Raw genomic sequence first — 22,893 nt, forward strand, 5'->3', positions numbered from 1 at the left:
ACCATTGTAAAACAGAGCCGTAGCCATTTCTGTTCAGTTCTGTTGGATACATGTCTGTCTCTGAGCCAGTTTGTTTCTGATGCATGTTTTCCTGGTAGCAAGGTGTCTGTGCTAAAGTCTGAAGGAGAGCAGATATACCTTAATACTTGTACTGTTGCAAGACTAAACTTACCTCTGGATTTACGTCTTCTAGGGGGTCAAAGGTAAAGCCAGCCTGCCAAACTTCTTGGACCATATCATTGCTTCTGTGGTGGAAAATAAGAAGACGTCTGATGCTGCAAAACGAGCTAGTAATTTAGCTGACACACAGAAGGAGGTGAAAGAAATGGTAATGGGATTAAATGTGCTGGATCCACACACTTCCCACTCTTGGCTGTGTGATGGTAGACTTCTTTGCCTTCATGATCCCAGCAATAAAAACAACTGGAAGATCTTCAGGGAATGCTGGAAACAAGGCCAGGTGGGTGATAAGTATCCAACCCTTATTGCTTGTTAGTGTCCTGAAATTGCAGTCTGTACATTGGTAAAAACAGTCTCTTCAAACTTTGGCTCCTGAGTGAATATGGTGAATGAATATTTCAACTGTAGCTTTATAAAGAGGGGACACAGCAGCCCTGTTCACTTTATGCTATATTTATTTGGGTCCATGTCCTCTTGCACGTTGAGCTTTTCTCAGCTTACCATCATGAGAGTGTTTGCTGTGACAGCCCTTTTAGTTGTAGTGTGCTTTGGGCTGAACGTCCTTTGCTCTACTACAGCCCAGTAGAGAATCCACTCTGATTTCCTGAGTGCACCTTAGCATCTACTCCACACTTGATGCTTTATAGCCTCAGGGAAATATGCGTTTTCTTCCAGCTACAGTGTGTACAAGAGTGAAAATGCTGCATGCAATAATCTACTGAATTTTGGATGTACTTGATAGAGTGTCTCATCCTGAGCCCTACAGCCTGTGGGAACCCAAGTATTGTTGTGGACTCAGCAACTCATGCATGGAGCACTCTCGTGGATTGTCTGAGGTGCCATCAAGCAGTTAGGCCTTCAGACAACAGACTATACCTTAGACCTGCTCTCAGCACAGCCACTTTTTCAGATGTCAGTCTGTAGTGCTGCAGCTTAGACTTCTTCAGAGGGACAGTAAGATCAGCCTGGTCTGACAACCTGAATCTTAAAAAATGGATGAGTAATTGCTGCTGCAAAGAAGTGTACCCACAGCTCTAACGGAGGATAATGGCCATTGCCATTCAAACTGTATTTTTGGCACTTGGTTCTGCAGCTGCCTCTGACACAGTTACCTTCACTAACTACTCAGAATTGAGGCCATTAGTGCTAGACCATTAGGTCCATCATCATCTTTTCTGGAGAAGTGCTTGTTGTCGGATAGTTTATGTTACAGTGCTAATGCGCTTGGCAGTCATATTCCATGCTTATTTGTGGTTTTTCACAAGACACTGAGGTGTGGTGGAGGAATAGGCTGCATATACCTCTTTTGGCACTCAGAGTCTACTCCTGACAGTAGAGTACTTTTCATTTAAATGTAGTCCCATGGAACTGCACATTGTCTGGGTTGCCTGGGCACAAGCACAGTTAGCACATAGCTGTGAGAACTGCAAAGATGGGTGTTGTGCCACAGGCCTCATTTCTGTTCATGATTCCTCTGGCCAGCTCCTAATAGTTGGAGGAAGGTACTGTGAAGCACACCCTTGCTTGTCTGACTAGAAACTTCACTGCCAGCTTCCGATTAAGTGCAGTTGTTTTCCTGTCCTGACTTTTTTGGGGTACATGGGAATCTCTTTTTTTTTTAATTTATTTTATTTTTCATCCTGTTATATTTTTCTGATTTATGAGAGATTTCAGATCATTCTTTTGCAGTGCTGTGGTGTCCATCATCTTTTCTAAGAGCTTCTTAGTTTCTGGTTAGCATACTTTGATAATTTTCTCAACACTTTCTGTTGGGAAATACTACTGCCTCTCCTAGGAGGATCTTAAACATCTTGGGAATGCCTACAAAAAATGTGCTTGTCAGTTTCTTTGCCAATGAGACTGGTTAATCACCATGTGCAACATGCTGTTTGTGACCATGGGGTTCTTGACTGGCAATGAGTCTTGAGAGACTGCTTAGGGAGTCTAGAGATGTGATTATGAATCTTGTGTCCGGTGTGTAGCTTGCAGAGTGCAGCACCATCCAAGTTGGTGTACACCCTGAGACTCTGGCTGCAATTGCCATGCTCGTGTACCTGTACAATAGCAGGTACTTTGTCACCTGCTATTTTAGCCTTTGCCCCAAGGTATGCTATTGATGCTTCTGGATCATTTTAGCATTCAGAGGACCCCTTGAATAGGAACAGACTGGGAAAGTCCTTTGCTCATTCAGCAGTCCTCAAGGTGGTGTTGCAGTCATTGGAGTTTCCTGTTGAAATGAGAAAAGGAATTGAACAACCTCCCTTGTTCCTACATAAGAGAGCATGTGACCCAGACAGGTGTTACTGTCTCAACAAGGGTATTTTAAAAATAATTTTTTCAAGCAGAGACTCTCTGAAGAAACTGTTCTCTGTCACTGTAGTTCCTTGGCTTACATCCTCCTGTACATCCCAGCTGCACCTTTAAAAGTGAAGTGAAAGAACATTAATTCTACCACTATTTCCTAAATCCCCTTCCTGTTTTGTGTTTTGGGAAAAGTTACTTGGAAAAAAACCCTTAGCCACCCTCCCCAGTGCAATAACGCTGTACACTAGGTCTGTGCCATATGAAGATGTTGGATATGATGGCATCCGAAATTGTTAAAAGAGAAAATTCTTTTCCCTTAATGCTTAGATAATAATGGCACTCTTTCAGTGTCACTCAAAAGGAGCAACATTTTTTGAGTCCTTCATCTTAGAAATTGTCAGAAACTAGTTAAACTTCGTCTTATCCCAGAATTCACTGAGGCCGTAAGAGTAATTCTTGAAGTTGTATTTAAAGAGCATTTTTTTCTCCTGAAAATGGTTTTTGCTCATCTGGGTATACTGTTAGGATCCTCATCCTATAGCAACCTGGTATTTTCTGACTTTTTCTGACTTTCCATGTTAGGATTTCTCTTTTTTGAGACACTGAAAATATGATATGGTACTGGAGCTTTTTGGGTTTTTTTAGGTTTTTTTGTTATTTTTATCTCCCTGTAGTTTGAGAGCAGATTTGGCAGGAGATGTCTACCACGCAAGTCCACTGTCATTTTATCTTGGAGCCCTAGCTGTGTTATTCACTAGAGAGAATAATTTTTTCTTCCATTGCAAATTTGCTGCTTAATAGCCAGAAGGGTTCTACCAAGTTAAGCAATTTGGTTGTTTTAGGGTTTCTTTTAATTGCTGTTTACAAGTGGTCAGGTGAATGCAGCAGGGATCAAAATGTCATTATTTTTTCGCACTGAAGACAGCTGGTTTAGCTGTCAGCTTAAAGTCTACCATGCCATGCTTTCTACACATCCTGTGAAAGGTACTGTGAAAAGTTATTTTACTCATAGGTGATCCCTAGTGTTTGTTGTATAATATGCCTGAACTTTTTAATTGCCCTAATGTTACCATTTTTGCTGGGATGAGAGTATATTCAGATTTGAGATTGCTGTATTTGGTTTGTTATCTTAGGGAGGTTTGCTACTTGTCAGGGTGTCACGTTTGGGACATAGTGGGAAGACTACCAAAGCTTATCTGTCCCTCAAACATGTGCCCTCTGCTGCTTTTCCATATTGGCACTCAGAGTACTACTGGGGAGACCGGGAGAGTATCAAAAGTGGCTGTATGGCTCTGGAAGTGTTAATCAAGGCCGTGGAGCCCTCATGGTTTTCTTACTCCTGCCAGTGAAGGGTAGGGGAGTGGACAGATCCTGCATGTCAACTGTGGTTTGCACAGCCAGTTTTAGCCAAGAGGGTTTTGTGATCATGGGAACCTCTTTGAGGATTGAGGGTTGTGTGGAAGAGATAGGATCCATCTAAGCAAAAAAAAAAAAAAAGGATCTTTGCCAACAGGCTGGCTAACCTTATGAAAAAAGCTATAAGCAGGAGCAAGGGATGGAGAGATGGAGAGTATGACCAGTGATATCAAGGAAGGAATTGATTGATTTGGCAAGCAAGCAATGTGAGGTGATGTGAACAGGGATAATCCCGTACTCAAGAAACAAAGGATGAAAGATGTCCACCTCAAGTATATGCATGTAAGTAAGGATCTGTGTGCATTACAGCATTGTGAAGAAAGTTCTCACACTGTTTCTGGGAAATTAACATGACTCGATGTCTTTCTGAAGTACCCGTACCCTAATGCATGCAGCACATTGAACAAAGAGGAGGAATTAGTGTGCATTTGCACAGCCGTGATCTCATTGGTATGACAAAGTGGTGAGATAGCTCATGCAGCTGTAGTATGGGAAGGAATAGGTAGAGGCTGTTCAGGAAGGACAACGCAGGAATGACAAGCCAGGAAAGTAAGCAGGGAGCATTGCTGTTTTTGTGAGGAAGAACCTAGAATGCTTGAAATTGTGTAGGAACTGATGATGAGCCATCCAAGAACTTAGGGGCCAGGATTATTGAGCAGCAATTATGGACAACATTATGGCAAGTATCTGCTACAGACCAGCTGACCATAAAAATGTGATAAGGCCTTAAAAAACTGGAGGAAGCCCTGTGTTCACATTTCCTGGGCCTCATGGGACCACCCTGATACCTGCTGGAGGAACAACACAACAGGTCACAAGCAGTCCTGAAGTTTTCTGAAGTGCGTTCATTCTCAGAACATTGATGTCAATGTTCTGAGACAGCTGCTGGGGAAGGGCACTTGTTCTGGACCTTGTGCTTTCACACAAGGAAGAACTGGTGGTTGATGTGGAGATATGGGGCACCTTTGCCTGCAGTGACTATTAGATGGTGGCATTCAGATCAAGATTCTGAGAGGAGGGAGCAAAACAAAAAATCATGATCACAAATTTGGGCTTTGGGAGAGCAGGCTTTTGCCTTTTCAGATACTTGCTTGGAAGAATCCCATGGGGATATGGTCGTGAAGAGAAAAGGAGATCAGGAATACTGGTTGAATCATGCTTAACCTGCCTTGTAGCTTTCTGTGATGATATGACTGGCTTGGTACATGAAAGAAAAGTAGTGGATGTTTTTTGTCTTAACTTTAATAAACGTTTTTTACACTGTCATAATATCATCAAAGTGACTTGGTAAGTGAACAGTGTGACGGACTTAAAACTGACTGAAATGCCATGTGTGAGAGCACTATCACTAGTGGTATATCGTCAGTCACTTCTGCAGTAAGTAGTACTTGTCGTGTCATTAGTGGCCTAGATGGGGTAGGGTTCATACACCCTTAGCAAGTTTACAGGCAATACAAAACTAGGAGGAATGACTGATACAGCAGATGGGTTCTGCTGCTATTCAGAGGGTCCGAACAGGCTGGAGAATTGGACCGAGAAGAATCTAGTGATGTTCAGCAGGGGAAAATGTAATGTCCTGTACATCAAGGAAGAATAACATCCTACAGCAGCTGCTGAGAAGCAACCATTTGGGAGGTAGCTTTGCCTGGAAGAATCTTGGGGTCCCAGTGGGCAAGGGAGTGACTGTGAGCCAAGAATGTGTCCTCACGACAAAGAGGGTTGTCAGCAAGTCAAAGGAAGTGATGGTTCCTCTTACTGTGTTCAGTTCTGGGCTCCCCAATGTGAAGGAGGGGAGGGGGAATCCCAGTGAAGGGTCACAAAGATGATGAAGGGACTAGAGCATCACTTAGCTGAAGAGAGGCTGAACAAGTTAGGACTGTTCAGCCTATAGAAAAAGAGGCTCAGGAGAGTGTGGGGAGGAAATCTTAAGAGGGAGCTAGGCTCTTCTTGTCAGTGCCCACTGACAGGAGAAGTGGGAGTGGGTGCAGAAAGTTCAGCCTCAATACAAGAAAATACTCTTTTTTGATGTGAGGGTAGTCTAAACGTTTCTGTGTTGTTTTTTTTTTTTTTTTTTTCATTCCCCTATTCCCCTGAAATTCACAGGAGTAAAGTAAACAACCCCTTTTTGTTTTCTTAAATCTCACTCATCTGAAGTTGAGGTTTCAGTGCTGCCTTCTATAACTTAATGGCTGTGTTGTATTGTATTTGAAAACCAAGGCCATTCCCATTATCCCCAGACTTGGGATTTTTACATTCATTTCTGGATGTAAAAATAGTTGTCCTCATTTAGGGACTAAAATCAAAACTAGGCCTTTTAGAGGCTATTGGACAATACAAAAGAAGCAGCAGTTAGTTACTGGAGTGTGTTTAAGCAGCATAACTTTGAAGTTGCTTGTATATAGCTCTGTCGGTATCTTTGCCTAGCACACTGATATTACATCTAGGGTCATGTGTGCTTCTCAGGGTTGTGCTGAGCTCTTCATGTGAATAAACCAAGACCCACCATCACTATACATTGTTAATGTATAGGGCACAGCTTGGAATTAATTCAAACTTGCATAGCCATGGGAACTGCCATTTGAACATAGGTAGCAGTTACAAAAGTAAAGCTTTTTGGGTGGGAATAGTTCATGTGCAAGTTCACTTTATACCCTCTTCATTTTCTCTCAAGTTTGGTAACTCTCTTTTGAGATGGCAGGGTGAGAGGAGCTGAGAAAGTTTTGGCAGTGTTGGGAGGTTTGTCTGGTATAACTTTTCCAATTGTCAGTTTAGCAAATGCTTTGAGGTTAATTTAATTAATTAATTAATTAAAGCATTTTAAATGCTTTTATGGGGAGAGGCCACTGAAATAGCTGTTTGGAATACATGTACATCATTAGCATAAGCATCTTAAAACCCCTTTTGCTAGTGAGCAGCCTTTTTTCCACTACTTGGTTTTGTCCTACAGAGTTAATGTTGATCTGTGATTATACATAAATAACAAGTGAAATAGTTAAACAATTCATATTAAAATACTAAAATTTCACATTTTAGAGAAGGCTTTACTACAAATGCTGTTTCTAGTGGTAGTTGTATGTGTGCCTAAGAAGAAGGTCAGGTGGTGGGATTCTACACCTACTCTACTGCCACAGGTGGATTGACCCTGTCTGGCTGCCAGACCCCTCTACCCAGCTGCTTTCTCACTCCCCCTTCTCAACATAATATGGGAAGAAAATCAGGTGAAGAAGTTTCTGGGTCAAGATAAAGCCAGGGAGGTCCCTTAGGGATTGCTATCATGGGCAAAAGAGGTTTAATTTGTGATAAAGGAGTTGAATTTATTGCAAATTAAAAATAGAGTAGGCTGGAAGAGAAGAAAGACAAATCAGTAAACACCTTACCTCTCCCCACCCACTTCAACTTTTTCCTAAAGACTCAACTTTACTCTCTTATCTCTGACTATTCTACCTCCTTCCTGCAGGGTGGATGATGGGGGTTGTGGTCAGTTCACAACACAGTGTCTGCTGCCCTTTCCTCCTCACACTTTCCTGCTGCTTCCTCTGTGTGGCGTTCCTCTCACAGGATAGTGTCCTTCACAAATGGCTCTAACATGAGTTGTCCCCATGGGCTGCTCCAGTGTGGGTCCCCAGTGGGTAGCTTTTGCCAGAAAGTTTGCTTATAAGTGGGATTCTCCCTACGGCTTCTGCCAGAACCTGCTCCAGCATGGGCTCTCCATGGACTTCCTCCAGCAAATATCCCTCTGCTGCAGTGGATCCTCTGTAGACTGCAGGTGGATCTCTGGTTCACCGTGGTCCTCTACAGGTTGCAGGGGACAGCCTGCCTCACCATGCTCTTCAATGGGCTGCGAGCACCTCCTCCATCACTGACCTTGATGTATGCAGAGCTGTTTCTCTCCCTCCCTCCTGCCTGCCATCCGTGTGTTGTGTGTCCCCGGTCTCTCTCTCTCTCTCTCTCTCTTTCTCTCTCTCTCTCACACACAGGCGTGCATGCGTTAGCTGTGGAGAACTTTTTACCCTTTCTCATTATTACAGAGAATGCTACCAGCATCAGTTGTGGGCTCAGCTTTTGCCAGTGATGGGTCTGTTGAGCCTGGTGGAACCATCTGTGTCCACCATGGGGCAGCTCCCAGCCTCCTCTGACAGAGCTTATACCTGCTGCCAACACCTTGCCATGGAGACCTAATGCACTTGCTTCGGCAAGTCTAATCCAACGCCACTTCTAAGGCAACTGCACATGGCATGGAACTGAAGCTTGCTTTGACTCTGGTTATTTGCTTGATGCACAAAAGCCAGACATGATGAAAACAGATTTGTGGTGTATTTTATATGGTGGTAGCAGGAGTCTTGGCTCTCTTAAGAAAGTTTGGCTGCATATATAAGATAATTGGTTATGGTGGAGTAAGCATTCATCTTTGTATTCTCAGCCCGTGCTGGTATCTGGTGTCCATAAGAAGTTGAAGTCAGAACTTTGGAAACCAGAAGCTTTCAGCCTGGAATTTGGAGATCAAGATGTAGATTTGGTGAACTGCAGGAACTGTGCCATAATTTCAGACGTGAAAGTGCGTGACTTCTGGGATGGCTTTGAGATAATATCTAGTAAGTAATATTTATGGCTGACTAGTTTAACTGAGCAGTCTGTCTTGTTATCTTCAACTCTTAATTTTCCACCTGTTTTCCTAAAAAATAAATGAAGAAAAAATCTGAATACCTATCAGTCTCATCCAAAGAAGCCATTGCTCCTTATATGTAGCACACCCTGGAAAATGCTTTATTGGTGGGGATTAGGGCAGGACTGTCCAAGAGAACTGTCTGTACTGCAGTGTGTTGGTGTGTGTAACTTTCATGTGTCAAACTTTCATGGGAAACTGCCTGTTTGTTTGTTTTAACTTTTCCCAGTGAAATTAATCCTCAGTTACCATTTTTAAGAAAGTGAGTAATGTGTCTACCTTTGCTCTCCTTTCAACCTCAGTTTTTATTGTAAAACTAAAGGGAACCTGCTCTCCTAAAACAGATGGAGACTTTCGATATGAAAATTTGGATTTGGTGGAATACATCAGTCAAGTAAATCTGACATACAAATGCAAATTTATATCTATTATGAATAGCAATGCTATATGTGTGCCTCACATGATAACACATTATTTAATGCTCAAGGTCTTTGAGAAAACCTTCTGTCAAGTGTGGATGGGGAAACTAACCAACTAAAATTTCTGAGGACATTATAGGTCAGGTTAAAGAGCTTCTGACAAGCTGAGTGCTCCATTTTAGATTGTATTTACCTAGATCTGAGTGGTCTTATAGTTACAGGTGTAAGTTCATTGCAGTATTGCTGATTTTCGAGTTGTGTATAAAATGTTTTCTGTATTTATTGCTGTGTGCATATTGCAGAAATGGTGAAGTGTTGGATGACTTAATGGAATGTTCATTCAACAGTCAACGAAATTATAGATTTGCAGACCAAGAAAATGCCTTTCGTAGTAATTTTCCAATCAATAAACTCCCTGCTTTTGACTTGTTTTTTTATATGGTTACTACAGAGTGTTGTATTTTGTACTGTTAAATTTCATAGTGGTTTTGTTATTAATCAGAATAAATGGCCTTTGAGGATATAATGGTGTGGTCTTTGTGTATTAACAGTAACTGGGAAAGTTCACAAACTCTTCACTTTTGTGCTGGGGTGATGAATGAAAATATTGAATTTGTACGGGTCAAGTTATCTTTGAGAAATGTTACTTGCAGTTTGTCTCCAGACAGATATGCTTCTTTCAGCAAAATCACCTTTGGCTTTTCTTTTAGACAAACCCTTTACCATACTATACATGAGAAATATTAATTACCTAGGTTGGAAAACCTTATCACTCATGATAGTTTCTTTTAAATACATTTTATTTAGAGTTTCTTCAGCCATGTTAATCCCCAGTAGAGAGGAATATTATTTGCTGCTAGTCCAGATATTTCACATTCTAATTCTTATGAAAACTGTTGGTATATTACCTAATGTCTCTGACTTCTCTGCATTACATGAATTCTAAATTTTTTAAATATGTGGCTGGCTCCCACCCTCACATTAAGTTATCAAGGAGCTGTAGAACAGCCACTGACTTTGGAGGTGTTATTGAGATTATTCTGTATGATACTTTAATTAATTTCAATCTTTTGCTGTTTCTTTTAATATTTTTGGGCTCAAATTGGACTTTTGTTTTGATCCTTCTTACACCTGCTTTTCTTTGCTGGTATTTTCTGGGGTTTGTCCAGTTTCATGTAATTTGTCAGATCTGTGTGTTATCATCCAAGTAGTTCTTCACTCTGTCCTTTCTGAATAGCCTCCCTACAAACTGCTTCTTCTTTAGATCAAAGATCCTTCACGAATTCAAAATCTTGAATATGGGAAGTGGTGAAACATCTTGAAATTCAAGTCCTTGAGCTTTTCAGTTCGCTCACCTCTCTAAAATCTGTAGCTTATCAAAGTTTATCTTTAAATCAGTCACTTTTATCACTACATATCTGCGGTTCTTAATTCCTTTTAATTTCAATAAAATATTTTTTTATATTGCAAACTCAGACTGTCTTCTGTAGCCTGATGATATGTAACAGATGTGATTCACAGATCTCCAAGTCCTAATTTCTTAGATATGCTTTCTTTTCCGATGCTGTCAGGAGCTCTGCTAGATCAGTTTGGCTGACAATTCTCAGTAAGGTAGGAAGCAGTGAAGGGTGTTACTCTCTGGGGAAATGGGGATGCTAAATTCCTAAGACTGCTGTACACCTAGTTTTTTAATTGGTGGCTTCATGTAGAGTTGTGAAAAATCTGGTAGAAGAATGAGCTATGGTTTTCTCTAAATGTTACAGTGAGTTCTCTGCTACTTGCGTACCACTTCCAGATAGACTCTCTTAGCCCTAAGACCTGAGGTAGAACAGCAGTTGTTATGGTCAGTACTGTCAGAGCATACATCCACTGTTGCATACGTAATGGCATCTTTCTGTGCTGCTCGTTTTCCGTTTCCAGTCAGGACTTGTGTAAAACTCCTAAAGTGAGGAACAAATGTTTGGTTTTGGTACTCTGCTAATTTGAGTTCCTCCAGCAAATAAGAATTAAAGAAATCTAAAGGCTATCTTCCTTTGTGAGCACCTGCTCTTTAGCTTTTTTGAATGTAGTGTACGATGGTTTCTTGCTTTACACTGAAGTTAGGACTGATTTCAGAACAAGAACCAATAACTTTAATTTTATAGAAGTACCACTTCTCTTGAAATTAATGATAACCTCCCATAAACTTTGGTAAAAGGAGTAAGGAAGAATGTTTTGGAAAGGCTTTTGAAGCTGAATAAAAACTATTCTGAGACTTAGCAGCTGTGCAAGATCTGTCAAACTTCTGCTGTCAGTGATTATATCTGTGCATATATACTTATATAGTTGTTAAACTGTTGTTTATCATACTATGATATTGCTTGGAAGCCCAAAACAAAACCAGGATCCATTTTGCTGTGCATTGTGAGAGGTACAAAAACCCTTGCAGCTTTAAAAAGGTAGTGGGCTGTGGTAAAAAGATACTGCATGAAGAAATCTTAATTTGTTTCTTGCAGAACGGCTCAGGTCAGATGATGGTCAGCCAATGGTACTAAAGTTAAAGGATTGGCCTCCAGGGGAGGACTTCAGAGATATGATGCCTACAAGGTAAGTAACCTTTAGTATCAGTGCTGACAGGACAGCTGTAGGTGCTACAGGAGGATAACCTGCCTTTGTCTGTCTTTATTCTCTAGGTTTGAGGACTTGATGGAAAATCTTCCTCTTCCTGAATATACCAAGAGAGATGGCAGACTGAATTTGGCTTCTAGGCTGCCAAGCTACTTTGTCCGTCCTGACTTGGGTCCTAAAATGTACAATGCGTATGGTATGTGAGTATAGGTCTGCAGATACTGGTTTTTGTGACTCTTTATTACACTTAGGGCAAATACAAGGCTGTGGCATTACACAAGGCTGTGACTGTGGCAAAACACAGTGCTTATCCTGGAGCCTGCTGTTTCTTCTTTTTCATTTAGTCCTGCAAAACTATTCTTACATTAGCTCACTCTGTCAGATGTGCCCTTTTCTGCTTTGTGTATCCAAGAGATGTACATACAGTAAGTTAGTTTTGCAAGCAATTGTTGATACATATAACAGGCATCATACCAATACAGGGTTCAAGGAAAAGTTAGTATGTTTTTGAGAGCAACTGAAGTATTTAAGAGGAAAATTACTCACCTTCTGGGGACTTCGACCTGTTTCTGATCTGTTATGATAGGTACTGTTCAGTGAGTTGAGTTCCTAACTTCAGAAGCTTGTATTTTAAACAGAAAATAGATAAATACGATGGTGATCCTGAAAACTCTTGTGGGCACACACTTCTGTTACTGTTTGCTGATACAAAGATTTTTATTTTTTTTTTTTTTTATATTCTGGTTCCATGCCATGTTCCTTGCTAGACATGGTTAAGCAGAGGTAGAAAGAGAGGGTGCTATTGAAAGGCCAGAGGGAAAAAAAGGGAACATGTTAATAAGAAGGTCAAAGAGTTAAGAAGCAAACATTTGAAATCTTTCTCCATTACCTACAGTCACTTGAGAGAGACATAAGTTCCTTCAATGTGCAAAGGTACAAGCACTTGAGTCTGCAGGTGTTTCTCCTTACTGAATTGTAATCTGAATTGTTAATGATGAGTTGATCACTAACTGCTGTGAATTCAGCTGGTCATGGATTTTACAGCTAGCATGAGAAAATAAAAAATGGCTGGAGGCTTATACTTCTAACAGACCATTGACTTGCTGCACACAGTAGGATGCTAATGCCATTTAAAGCAGTTCTCTCTTGCCTCCAAGCATAGGAAGACTTGCTTTGTGCTTTGGATAGCTAAGTTCTCTAGTACAGGCTGTATAAAAGACTCTCAAAGAGAAAATTGTGAAGTACAAGTTACGGCTTTGGTGTTAAAATGCTTGTTTTCTCATGACTTGGGTAAGGTTTGCTTCTGTTTTCCTGTAAAATAAAAATACTAGTTATCAGTAAACTTTTTACTTACGCTACACGTGACATGAATATACCTGTTTCAGTTGCTCTTTGACTTTGTTTTCTGCTCTCATTGCCGTACAAAGTTAGCTGTTTAAACAGGTTTTTCAGCTAGGTTATTTCTATAAGAGATTAGTCACAGAATTTTATTTTATTTTGCACTCTGTTATAGGCTTAATTACTGCAGAAGACAGACGAGTGGGTACCACAAACCTACACTTGGATGTGTCTGATGCTGTTAACGTCATGGTGTATGTTGGGATTCCCATTGGGGAAGGGAGCCATGATGATGGTAATGCTTAAGGAAAGCTGTTTTCTGTACACTAAAAATCAATTGTGTTTGTAAAAAGAGTATCTTTTATTGTTTAAGCTTGTCATTTCTATGATACATAGTTCAGATATACAAGACAGTTTGCAACATTTGCAGCACATAGTTAAAAGTGCAGTAATGCTTCATTAGTTTCCAACTGTGGGAGCAGCAGAGTTTTGTACCTAGAAATTAGGTACATTCCTGAAGAAAAGAAAGAGTAGCTTACTCCCCTTTCTTCTCCTTGTGTTTAAATAATTGTAGCTTAGTTTAAATTCAAGACTGAGCTTTGTGAACGGAGCTTTTTTAGCTGTCAATTGACACATTCACTGAATTCTGTGAAGCTTGATGGGCTTAGGAAGGGCACTATATGATCAGTTGCAGTGTGACTGAATTTAGTAGCTCAAAATGCTCCTTCCTCTTCTCTGTGTCAAAACATGAGCAGTTCTTACATGGATTCCCCTTTCAGAGGTTCTGAAAACAATTGATGAGGGAGATGCTGATGATGTAACAAAGCAGCGAATCCATGAAGGAAGAGAGAAACCTGGAGCATTGTGGCACATCTATGCTGCCAAGGATGCTGAAAAGATACGGGAACTTCTCCGGAAGGTATGCTAGTTGCAAAGAAAGCTTAATCTTACAGGGTTCCTTGACTAGCTTGCTTATAGCAGCTGAATGATTCAAATTGCTATCAACATCAAGTGTGTAGGTATTGCACTTCTGTCTTTGAGGGCACTGATAGTTAGTATGTTCACAGGTTTGCAGCCTGGTCTGGAATCTTCATACTAATGCATGTTGCTGTTTAAGACCTAAATGACCTTGATGAAAATCATGTTCTACCTTGAAATAGTTTGTTAAATTTTTAGATACAGACCATTTTGTGAGCCAGCAATATCAAGGTGCTGTGTCATGGTTTCCTTCCACCCCATATCTTGGCCCTAGGTTGGAGAAGAACAAGGCCAAGAAAATCCTCCAGATCATGACCCCATTCATGACCAAAGCTGGTACTTGGACCAGACCTTACGTAAGAGACTATATGATGAGTATGGTGTGCAAGGCTGGGCAATAGTGCAGTTCCTTGGTGATGCCGTGTTCATTCCTGCAGGTGCTCCCCATCAGGTAACTATACCAACTATAGGCCATATTGACAGATAGAATTGAATTGGAGGCACAACAGCTGCAGTTTTAAAATAACTGGTAATTAATATTGCACACTTAAAGTTTCTTTTTCTACATATGCAGTTCTTACATTACTAAAAATCTGAATGATGTGTACGTAACTGATGAAATTGCAGGGGGAAAAAAACTGGTATGAATGGAGGGAAAGCATTTCTGTGTAGTGAAACTTCAGCCAAGGAAACCAAATTCAAAGGTTAAGAGAACTCGCTTTAGGGAACACTGATATATATGGGAGAAGAGGAAACCTGTTAGATGTCGTGTATTTTGTTCTCATTTTACTATTAGATACAACTCTGTCAGTTTCTGGTTTCGATAAGTAAATGTAGCAGACCCTAAATATTTGGGGGGGGGGTGTCTGGGGGTTTGGTTTTTGTTGTTTGTTGTTGATGTTTCTTTTGGGTGTTGAGGTTTTATTTGTTTTGTTTTGTATGGTTTGTATTGTCTTTATATATCAGTCATTTGGTATGGATTTTTAGGTCCATAATTTGTACAGCTGCATTAAAGTGGCAGAAGATTTTGTATCTCCCGAACACGTGAAGCACTGCTTCCGTCTGACCCAGGAGTTCAGGCATCTGTCTAATACTCATACAAACCATGAGGATAAACTGCAGGTAACCTTTTTTATGTCAGTAAATATTAAATACATCCTGTGTTTGGCCAGCTTACTTCAGTACTAGAAATGTATCTCTAAGGAAAGAGTAACGACTTCCCACAAATCTGGAGGTTCTCATTTGATAGGTACGTTACTTAAAATAAAGTACTTCTGTCTACAGTATTATGTAAACAAAAATTAGTAATAGACTTTTGCATTTGCAGAGAACTTTCCCCCATTAGATTAATGCACGCATTGGTGTTAATAAGCTTTTGAATGGCTGAATCCTAATGACAGCAGAGCAGACCAGAAGAAAAAAAAATCTTAAAAAGGAAAGAGCAGTGCTTTGTTTTGAAGAGAGATGGTTTTTTTGACCAAGTACTCTTATATTTGTTTCTTTATTGCCTAAAGGAAAACTCCTCTGAAAGCGAATGGCTTAATTAAGTCAGGGATATGGTTTAGTGATGGACTTGACATTGTTAGGTGTGTGGTTGGATTCGATGATCTTAAAGGTCTTATCCAACATATGTTAGTCCTAAAATTAAATGTGATTTGGTTTGAGGAACCATGACTGCTTCAACTAATAATTATGCACAGAACATAATAGATACACAAGGACACTTGATGTAAGACAGTAAGTTGTACGGAGAGAAGGCCATAGGATATTGTGTTGGATTTTGTCTAATGCTTCTGAAGCAACTTTAGTAACTGCTCTGTTTGCAGATTTTGTTGTCAGCATTTTTTGTGTATTAGTAATTGCACGTATGTGAAAGGAAGGAGGGTGGAGATCTGAAGAATGATTGTCCTCATCAAAGTACAGTCACTCTCCAGAATGTCACCCCAGGATGTCAGAATCTACATTGTTAATTTTCTCATACCAATTCAGTGAAAGTTTGCTATAAATTTCTATGTGAATTTTCATGGGATTATAAAGGAAAGCAGAAGTATTATCAACTCTCATTCTGGCATCTAACACTGTGCCTCTTCAGCTGTGATGATACAAATGCAGAAATGTTTCTGTAAATTAAGAGGTTGCAAATGAATAATGCTTATTATTAAAAAAAAAAAACCAAGAAAAGTGCAACTCAGTAACCCTGTGAAAAGAAATACTGGTTTTATTTGTCTCCATCTTTTTTTAAAAAAACTTTGTCATTTTTAATGTATATTTTTATACAAACCTCTGTCTATATTTTCATATATTAAAATACACAGAGACAATAACAGCTGCATAAATTATACCAAAAATGAGGTCACATGTACATCAGGAAAAGATGATGGTGGTTGCCAGTTAGTTGAGCAAGTGCAATTGAGCTACTCACTTAGGAGGCGAAACTGTTCTGTTCAGCACCTGGAAACAGAATTCAAATAAACTTAGATCAGAAAAAAATCAGAAACTAGACAGAACTTTGATTCTTAAATAGGTAACTGTGAAAAAGATAGCAGTGAGTACTAGTGGATTTCTCATCATGGGCTTGTCTTTCTGCAAGATTCACAAATTTGAAGTATTTCTAGCCGCCATGCAAAGACAACAAGATGATTTGTTGCATCATATTAGTTTTCATAGGATTAAACCATATAATTATCTTGCAGCTTTTAGATTTGATTCATGTGAGTCTCTAAGTGACTTCAATCACAAGGACTTCTTCAAAATAAACTAATATATCTATATATATGTATGTATATATATATATATATATGTATAACTTCGTACTGCACTTCCTCCTAGCTCTCACAAGAGAAGGAATTATCTTAAAACAACACAAGTAAATATATGTTGCTGGGTGACCAGAAAATGAGTTAATGAATCAGTGCAAGTGTCTAAGATACTTGTCATCTGTGACAGTTAAAATTTGTGCTGTTGGTATTCTGAAGCAAAATAGTATATATATTTCATGTATACTTGCCAACTATTACAAATTCAGCTGTCAAAGCTGATTGCATAGCTATGTAAGACTCTCCTTGTTAGTCTGTAGAAGTTGATTTTTCTTTTTTCCTGTTGCAGGTGAAGAACATTATCTACCATGCAGTGAAAGATGCTGTTGGCACACTGAAAGCTCATGAATCTAAACTAGCTAGATCGTAGGAATTGCTAATTCCAAATGCCCTGTCAAGTAGGCCTATTGCTCACGGTATATACAGGGACTGCACGCGACTGCCTCTGCAGGAGCAAAAGCTTCTCACTGGGAGCTGGTGTGGTCAGTATTACACTCTTCAGCCACTGTTTTCTACGCTGCCTCAACACCGAAGGTCTAATGGAAGGTCGCACTCTTAAATGCAGAATTCCAGATTCTAAAAGGTGCCATATCCCTTTCCTGTGGCCTTCGCAAATTGAGAGAACATGGAAACCACTTGGTGTTCCTGCATACTATGATCAAAAATGGTAGAAAGAGTGTGGATGTTTTTTTTCCCTCATGCCTACTTAGTCTCCACAAAGTTAGACAGAACGTGCTGGAGGTGGGTTGTCCTACTGCAGACTTGGTTGATAACTGCTGAAAGAATGTGACCAACAGTAGCCCAACTGCAGAAATTCAAACAAACTCCCTGTGTGAGATACTGGCCAAGGAAAAGGATAAAGCTATTCTCTGCACTCCCATTCTTCTAGCTGTTTCTCTATACTCTGTAGAGTTGCAGAACTAAAGGGAGAACCCACTTTTTTTCCCCCAGGGAGACTCCAGAAATAAGAGAATTGTGTATTTAGTGAAAAAATAGGTTTGTAGTGAAACAGTTAATATTTCATGAAAGTAGATATTTTTAGTATTTTTGAAGTACCACAATTGTTCCTGGATTTTCAAGGAAAGGTGTATTACATTTAGTCTTCCTTTCAATAAAATCAAGAAGTGATTTTTAAAAAGCAGTCCAAAATAGCACAAAAACAGCCAAAGGAGAATTGAATAGAAATTGACATCCCACCTCTCTTGCCCATATTACCTCACCTATTGTCCCCCCTCTCTCTACACCACCCTGCTTCCTCAGAATGAAAAGTAAAAAGGAGTATAAACTCTGTTCTCACAAGGAGATGTTGTACATCTCTCCCTGCACTGGTGACTGCAGGCAATATTCACCCAATACCAGTGCTACCTGAAAACATCTATAAAACATATATCCTTTCCAAAGTGAAGGAAAAGTTAACTTTTGGTGTCAACTTTGTCCAGAACTATTTTAAGTAAAATGTTCCTGCTTGATAGAACTGTATTCAGAATTTACTAATGTCAGCATTGATGCAATGGATTTCATTGTCCAGGTACATGGGGAAATGTATTGACCTTATCTCCAGCTGTACTGTAGTGCCACTTGCAGGCCTGTTAATATGTTCACGGTTATTTCATTTTTTAAAAAATAAAAGTCATTTACTGTAACAGCCTGGGCAGTTTTTTTCATACCTGTACACTGATCTTCCTGCCTTGAGGTTGTCTCAGCCTCTGCCCCTGGCAGTATAGGCTGCCTGCTAATTTTGACCTGCTGTGCTTGGCCAGAAGGCTTATGTGGTTTAGCCTGGCATCCCAAGTATGTGCTGGGAGCACACCAAGCTGCCTGCTAATTGTTGATTCTTCAAGGTAGTTTGGGTAGAGGATTTGTCTTGTCATAAAAAACATCTCTTGTACTGTGCTTCCTGTTTCTTATCTTCCCAGCAGGTCCAGAGATGCCCTCTCCACTGGAGATAGGGATGGGGTGGTAAAAGTTCTGTGGTTTCTGACATTGGAGTTTGTGATGGCAGCAGCAGTTCTGTTCACTGACATGTGGCATTCTAGCAGCTTCTCAGTTTGGTTGTTAGGTGCAAAGTCCAGTCACAGGCTTTTGCTGCCTCATACCCTTGAAGCTATCCTGTGAATATGGGCTAATTTATCGGCTGGAGATAAAAAGGGTTATTCCAGACACATGAATCATTCAGCTTCACTGTATTCTGTTGCGTACAATTTCTTGTGCACATCTGTTGTACTCTGTACATACAGATTAATTATAGCTGAGATGTTTCCCTCATTTCTGAATGTGTGTGTATAAGCATTAGAATTGGATAGAGATCAAAAAGGTAGAGACTTGGCTATATCTTAATACAGTAGCATGAGTAATTTTGAATCCAGTGATCTACAATAAGGGTTTTGCGTCTCATTCTAAACCTTTGTTTAGTTTGAGTCTATCAAGTACTGCTTCTGTCTCTTGAATTTTTTTTACTAATCATGGAGTACAATCAACCTAAAGTAATATATTCAGCCAAAATCAGAGGGATTACTAAAATTAAGAAATACCATAGAATCATAAAATGGCCTACATTGGAAGAGATCTCAAAGATCATCAAATTGTTCTGACATATCATAGAGAGATTATACCACAAGTAGCCAGCCAAAGTGGTTATAGAATTGACTTAAGATATAAAATCAGTAGTTTTTATCACAGTATTTTCTAGATCAAGATTTTAAGGGGCAGCTGGTATTTTACATAGAATGTAAACAGAATAAAGCAGACATCATAAAAGCGTAGGGATTTTAGCAGAGGGAGAATAAAAATTTGAGTTTACATGACTTAATATAGTTTGCTGCAGTCATCACACTTATTCTATCTAATGCTCTCTTGCCATTACTAAATGGAGGGGCATGAGACAGTGGGCAGCACCATTTTTTAATATGGGCTTTAAACTCTGATATCTTTTAGCCAATGTCCTCTGTAACTACAGACAAGATGAAGCAAGAATTCAGGAATATATAGCTGTTGACCTGACCTAGTGAATTTAGATTGCATTCACAATACTGAAAGTTGGTGTATACTCAACCGTGTAAAGGTGTAATGTCCCCATAATGTCCCCGCCTGAAGATTTCACTTCTTTTCAACCAAAAGCCTCCCTTTTCTTGATAATGAATAAAAATGTAGCAGCATGCAACGTTTAATTTTACAAAACCTAAATCTTTACTCTGATGCAACTGTACCAGGCAACATAAATATAGGAAAAAAATAAGTACCTAACACATCTAAAGTTATGTTCCATGTGTTGTTTCTGTGAAAGATTCTTGGACAGCCTTTTGTAAAACCTGAAGATGTGGAATCAGAATTGGAGCAGCGATGTTCGATACTAAGCAGTAACTGGAATTTACCTACAATCCAAATAAGATAAAAGTTACGAGGCCTGAATATTATTTAAAACTATTGCTCCCCTGTATGTATAATTTCCTTTCTTCCTCACTCCTGATAGCCCTTTGATACCTCAGATAGCTCTGAGCTTCTACAGTTGAGGTATTGGTTGAGGTATATGACACACTAGTGATTTATTCATGTATCAACCACACCTTGTAAGCATTGATTCAGTGGAAAATGATTGTGAAACTACACAGCATGTGAGTGAAGCATAGCATAGAAGGAGATGTTGACAGTGCATCTTCCCAGTTCTGGTTACAGTAATGAATCTTATCTTCTGATTGTCAACTTCAGTGTTTCCCCAAACTTACCCCAATAGCTGGTATGCATGCCAATGCCTGCTTGTGTGTACTATCTTCCAGTGCATCTCAGAATCTAAAATCAGCCCACAGCTTCTTTCCTCTTAATTGGCAGTGTCTTAAAGATTCCTGTTCTCAACTTTTGAAAAAGAGCTGCACGTTCCCACCATGTATTTGAAAAATAACCAGGCAGAAATCATCTTACTTTTCCCTCCTATGTCCCTCATTCCCTTGCCTTGCAGGGGAGCTTTTTATTTATCTCTGCCTTTATATAGTCTAATAGGAAAATGGTAATATAAGTTTCAAGAGCTGGATACAACAAAATACAGCTGTTTCCTCTAGGAAGGTATCTTCTAAAAGAACAGCTTTCCTTCGCAAAGCAAAACTGTTAAAGAAATGTTCTCAGAACAATTTCCAGCTGTCATGTCCACGGTGTCATTTTTGGCTGTCAGCTTGCACTTTTTCTGTTTTCTCTGCTTCTTTCAACTTTTGATACTCTTCCACTACAATCTGCACTTTTATGCTTCAGAGGGGGTTCCCATTGTGTTCTTCGACTTCACCTGTATTCCTAAGACCCATATTTAGTCTGCTAAACTTTTCCAGAGGGAATCCTATATTCTTGAGCCGTGATGAATTGCTGTTTCTTCATCACTGCAGCTTCTGCCTGAACCTCAGCTTCAGCAGGATCTCTGAATCTCACCTGGCATTTTTCTTAATGTAGCTTTGCTTAAGCTGCTTTATTCGAGGAACAACTTATTTGATTTCCATGCTTTGTTGTTTAGCCGTAGCAGATTGATAGATATCTGGTGACCTATTTGGACTATTTGTAGAACACAAGTTTATCATGAGTTGTTTCAGCAGTAACACAGCTGCAGAAAAACCCCATACAGCCTTAATTTGAAAAAAAGTGATGAATTGCTTTCCTGGTTAGGTCTTATTTACACTGCATTATACAATATTATTAATAACTTAATAAAAAGAATATTACTGATATTTTTATTTTCACTTAACCTGCAGCTGACTTTTATTGCAAAAATAGCCCTTAAACTACCAGTAATTTCTTCTTGTGGAAAGGTCAGTTAAATAATTAATCTTTCATTTTTATTTATGATATGGAAAAAATGAGCAACTTATTGCTAAATGTAAATTGCTGGCTTAAAATATATTTTCTGAAGTTGTTCTAAAGTATAACATGCTACTAAACAGTGAGCTGGCACTACATTTACAACACCACCTTCTCTAATGATGTTGAGATTCTGTTGTTCTTATCACCATTTGTGTTTAATGCACTGTAGATTTTCATAATGCCCCATGGCACATTAAATAGCTTAAAACACTAAGGCATATTTTATTTAGGTGTAACTTACCCATGCTGCAGTTATTTAGCGCTCTCACACAATCATGTGTGTTACTCACCAGATCTCTGCATTTTCCCTCTCCTGTTTGCATCTTCCACTCACCCAAGCATGAACAAATTACTCAAGTAACAGACCTGTTGCTGTGTTGGTCACCAGTAGGAAACAGATGCAGTTAGAAATGTAGTCATTTTGTTGAAGGTTTTGCTTGTTATTTGGACGTGTGAAAGCAGATTCCTTTTATCCTATTAGTAAGTCAGTTATGCCATCAGTGGTGTAAATTGTGGAGTCCCTTATGCAATCATTTTGTGGCCATTCATATCCAAAAGCAGACCGTGATAAAATGTTCTTTGTTGCTGTCTGTAGAGACATTTGTTTTTTCACCTCTTGCATGTAATGGGAAGTTGTCAATGTTTTGTATTTTTCTCTTTGCTCATTATACTGAATTTCATACATTCATGAGAAATATTTTCCCTAACAGCTCTTTGTTTTTGTTATGACTCTTTCCTTGGTCTCATTTCTTTTCATAAAGGCTGTTCAGCAACCATCGGTAACTAATGAGACTTTGCCGTAGTGCTTTCCGTCCATTTTTGTTTTGTTTTGTTTGGCTGGTTGGGTTTTTTGTGAGATTTTTTTTGGAGAGGGTTTTGGATTTGAGTTTTTTGGTTTTTAGTGGTGGGGTTTTTTTGTGGGGGTTTTTGTTTGTTTGTGTGTTGGTGTTTTGTTTGTTTTTGTTTTGTTTTTTGTTAGCTGAAGAACCATGACAGATTTCTAGTGATTTTTTTTCCATTAAAAACCAACTTATGTAATAGTTATCTCAGCGTGATTCAGAGATCTGTGTACAGGGCCTAATCAATCCATGACTGTAATATACATACAGGCTCCCAGGGACCCAGTAACGAACTCTGGCATTGACTGAGGAGGAAGATTCTTTTAACAGTATTCATTGGTGACCTGTTAAAATACAACAGTTTCCGGTACTCCAGTATGCTTAAGAATACACATTTATACCCATTTCCCACCTCACACTAAGAATAATATTCCAACACTACACTGTTCAGCCTCGTTTGTGTAGTTAGCAAAGGAATCCTTGACCTCTCAGTTTAC

General features: G+C 39.4%; 1 protein-coding gene across 2 annotated transcripts in view; it reads left to right on the forward strand.

Moving 5' to 3' along the window:
* The window catches only part of KDM3B (lysine demethylase 3B), a 47,734-nt gene extending 29,370 nt beyond the window's left edge, over positions 1-18,364 (forward strand). The window contains exons 16-24 of one of the 2 annotated variants that reach the window (XM_059483606.1): positions 194-460; positions 8,321-8,492; positions 11,478-11,568; positions 11,655-11,785; positions 13,103-13,222; positions 13,683-13,846; positions 14,180-14,356; positions 14,893-15,027; positions 17,011-18,364. In XM_059483606.1, the coding sequence (XP_059339589.1) occupies positions 194-460; positions 8,321-8,492; positions 11,478-11,568; positions 11,655-11,785; positions 13,103-13,222; positions 13,683-13,846; positions 14,180-14,356; positions 14,893-15,027; positions 17,011-17,091 (1,338 nt within the window). In that variant the 3' untranslated portion in view covers positions 17,092-18,364. The remainder of the gene's footprint in view (positions 1-193; positions 461-8,320; positions 8,493-11,477; positions 11,569-11,654; positions 11,786-13,102; positions 13,223-13,682; positions 13,847-14,179; positions 14,357-14,892; positions 15,028-17,010) is intronic. The other variant, XM_059483607.1, reaches the window with a different exon arrangement.
* Positions 18,365-22,893: the final 4,529 nt, after the last annotated feature.

This window comes from Ammospiza nelsoni, chromosome 16, assembly GCF_027579445.1.
Source record: "Ammospiza nelsoni isolate bAmmNel1 chromosome 16, bAmmNel1.pri, whole genome shotgun sequence".
Lineage (NCBI taxonomy): Eukaryota > Metazoa > Chordata > Aves > Passeriformes > Passerellidae > Ammospiza > Ammospiza nelsoni.